Consider the following 1142-nt stretch of genomic DNA (forward strand, 5'->3'; position numbering starts at 1 on the left):
CTGACGTGTCCACGGTCAGCAGCCCACGCTCACCCAGCAGTCTAGGAATAAAGACCGCTATCCCCAAGAGTGCCTCTGACCCGGATGGTGTCCACCCCCAGCCAGGGGTACGCTCAGCGACGACGGGAGTCCGGCCCAGGCCACCCACCACATACCCATGTCCTTGGCTTGGCTGTACGTCTCACTGCTGAACTTCCTGAAAAATGGGTTTTCCTGGGTCAGCAGTGTTTTCACATCTTCCAAGGACACAGTGACAATCCTGGACTTGATGAACGGGTACAGCGTGTATATTCCCTGGCAGGGAGGGGGGCGCTGCTGAACAACGGTAACCCACCACCCAGCACCCTCACCAGGGAGAACGGGCCAGAACCACACAGAGCCCCTACTGGCAGGGCCCTACATCACAGGGTGGGTGGGCTGGCACAGGCAGGGCTTGAGGTCCCAGCTGACGGGCCATCTCACACCCTTGCTCTACACTGTGCCCTGAGGACAGTGGCGGGCCGAGGGCGGCGTCCCCGCACCATGCCCACGCTGTGAACGGTAAGGTCACACGCAAAGCATCCGTGGCACCGGCGAGTTTCCTACCTCCTGTGCCAGCCGGAAGGCGCAGTCGAACTCCTCGGCACCATTGCTGCGACACAGGACCTTGATGCCGGTGTTGATCACCTGCAGGCGGGGGAGGGGGGCGCACAGGTCAATGGGTGCGGAGCCGCCCTGCCCCCGCCCTCGGGCCAGCACACACCTTCACACGCTCGCTGTTGTTCAGCAGCACGCTGCGCAGCTCCTTGGACACCATGTACAGTTGCCGCTTCTTCCCCTCCATCGTACGTGTCAGCAGGTTCTTCCTGGGGAATGCCGCGTCCAGCCCATAGAACCTCCTGCACAGACAGACAGCTGCTCACGGCCACCCCGCCCACTCCCAAGACCCCTCCCTTGCACACGGGGCAACCTGGGGACGCCCTGCAGAAGGCGATGGGCCAGGGACACTCGGATGGACCCTCAGGTCACCTCCCCAAGGGGCAAAGAACCAGCACCCGTCCCCATTCCCTCCCCACCCACCCAGAGGGCTTCCTTGAGCCGAGCCCGGCTTCTCAGGCCAAGAGCACCAGAGGCAGGCGGGCCTCTGGACAAGGACTAAGAGC

At 63.4% G+C, this 1142-nt stretch overlaps 1 protein-coding gene across 1 annotated transcript in view; it reads right to left on the reverse strand.

Annotated features, from left to right (window-relative positions):
- The window catches only part of NSUN2 (NOP2/Sun RNA methyltransferase 2), a 17384-nt gene that overhangs the window by 2746 nt on the left and 13496 nt on the right, over positions 1-1142 (reverse strand). The window contains exons 13-15 of the mRNA XM_045285287.1: positions 743-878; positions 586-666; positions 59-294 (exon numbers count right to left, since the gene is read on the reverse strand). Of these exons, the coding sequence (XP_045141222.1) occupies positions 59-294; positions 586-666; positions 743-878 (453 nt within the window). The remainder of the gene's footprint in view (positions 1-58; positions 295-585; positions 667-742; positions 879-1142) is intronic.

This window comes from Echinops telfairi, unplaced genomic scaffold (assembly GCF_000313985.2).
Source record: "Echinops telfairi isolate 266 unplaced genomic scaffold, ASM31398v2 ScPeMD7_7469;HRSCAF=8507_1, whole genome shotgun sequence".
NCBI lineage: Eukaryota > Metazoa > Chordata > Mammalia > Afrosoricida > Tenrecidae > Echinops > Echinops telfairi.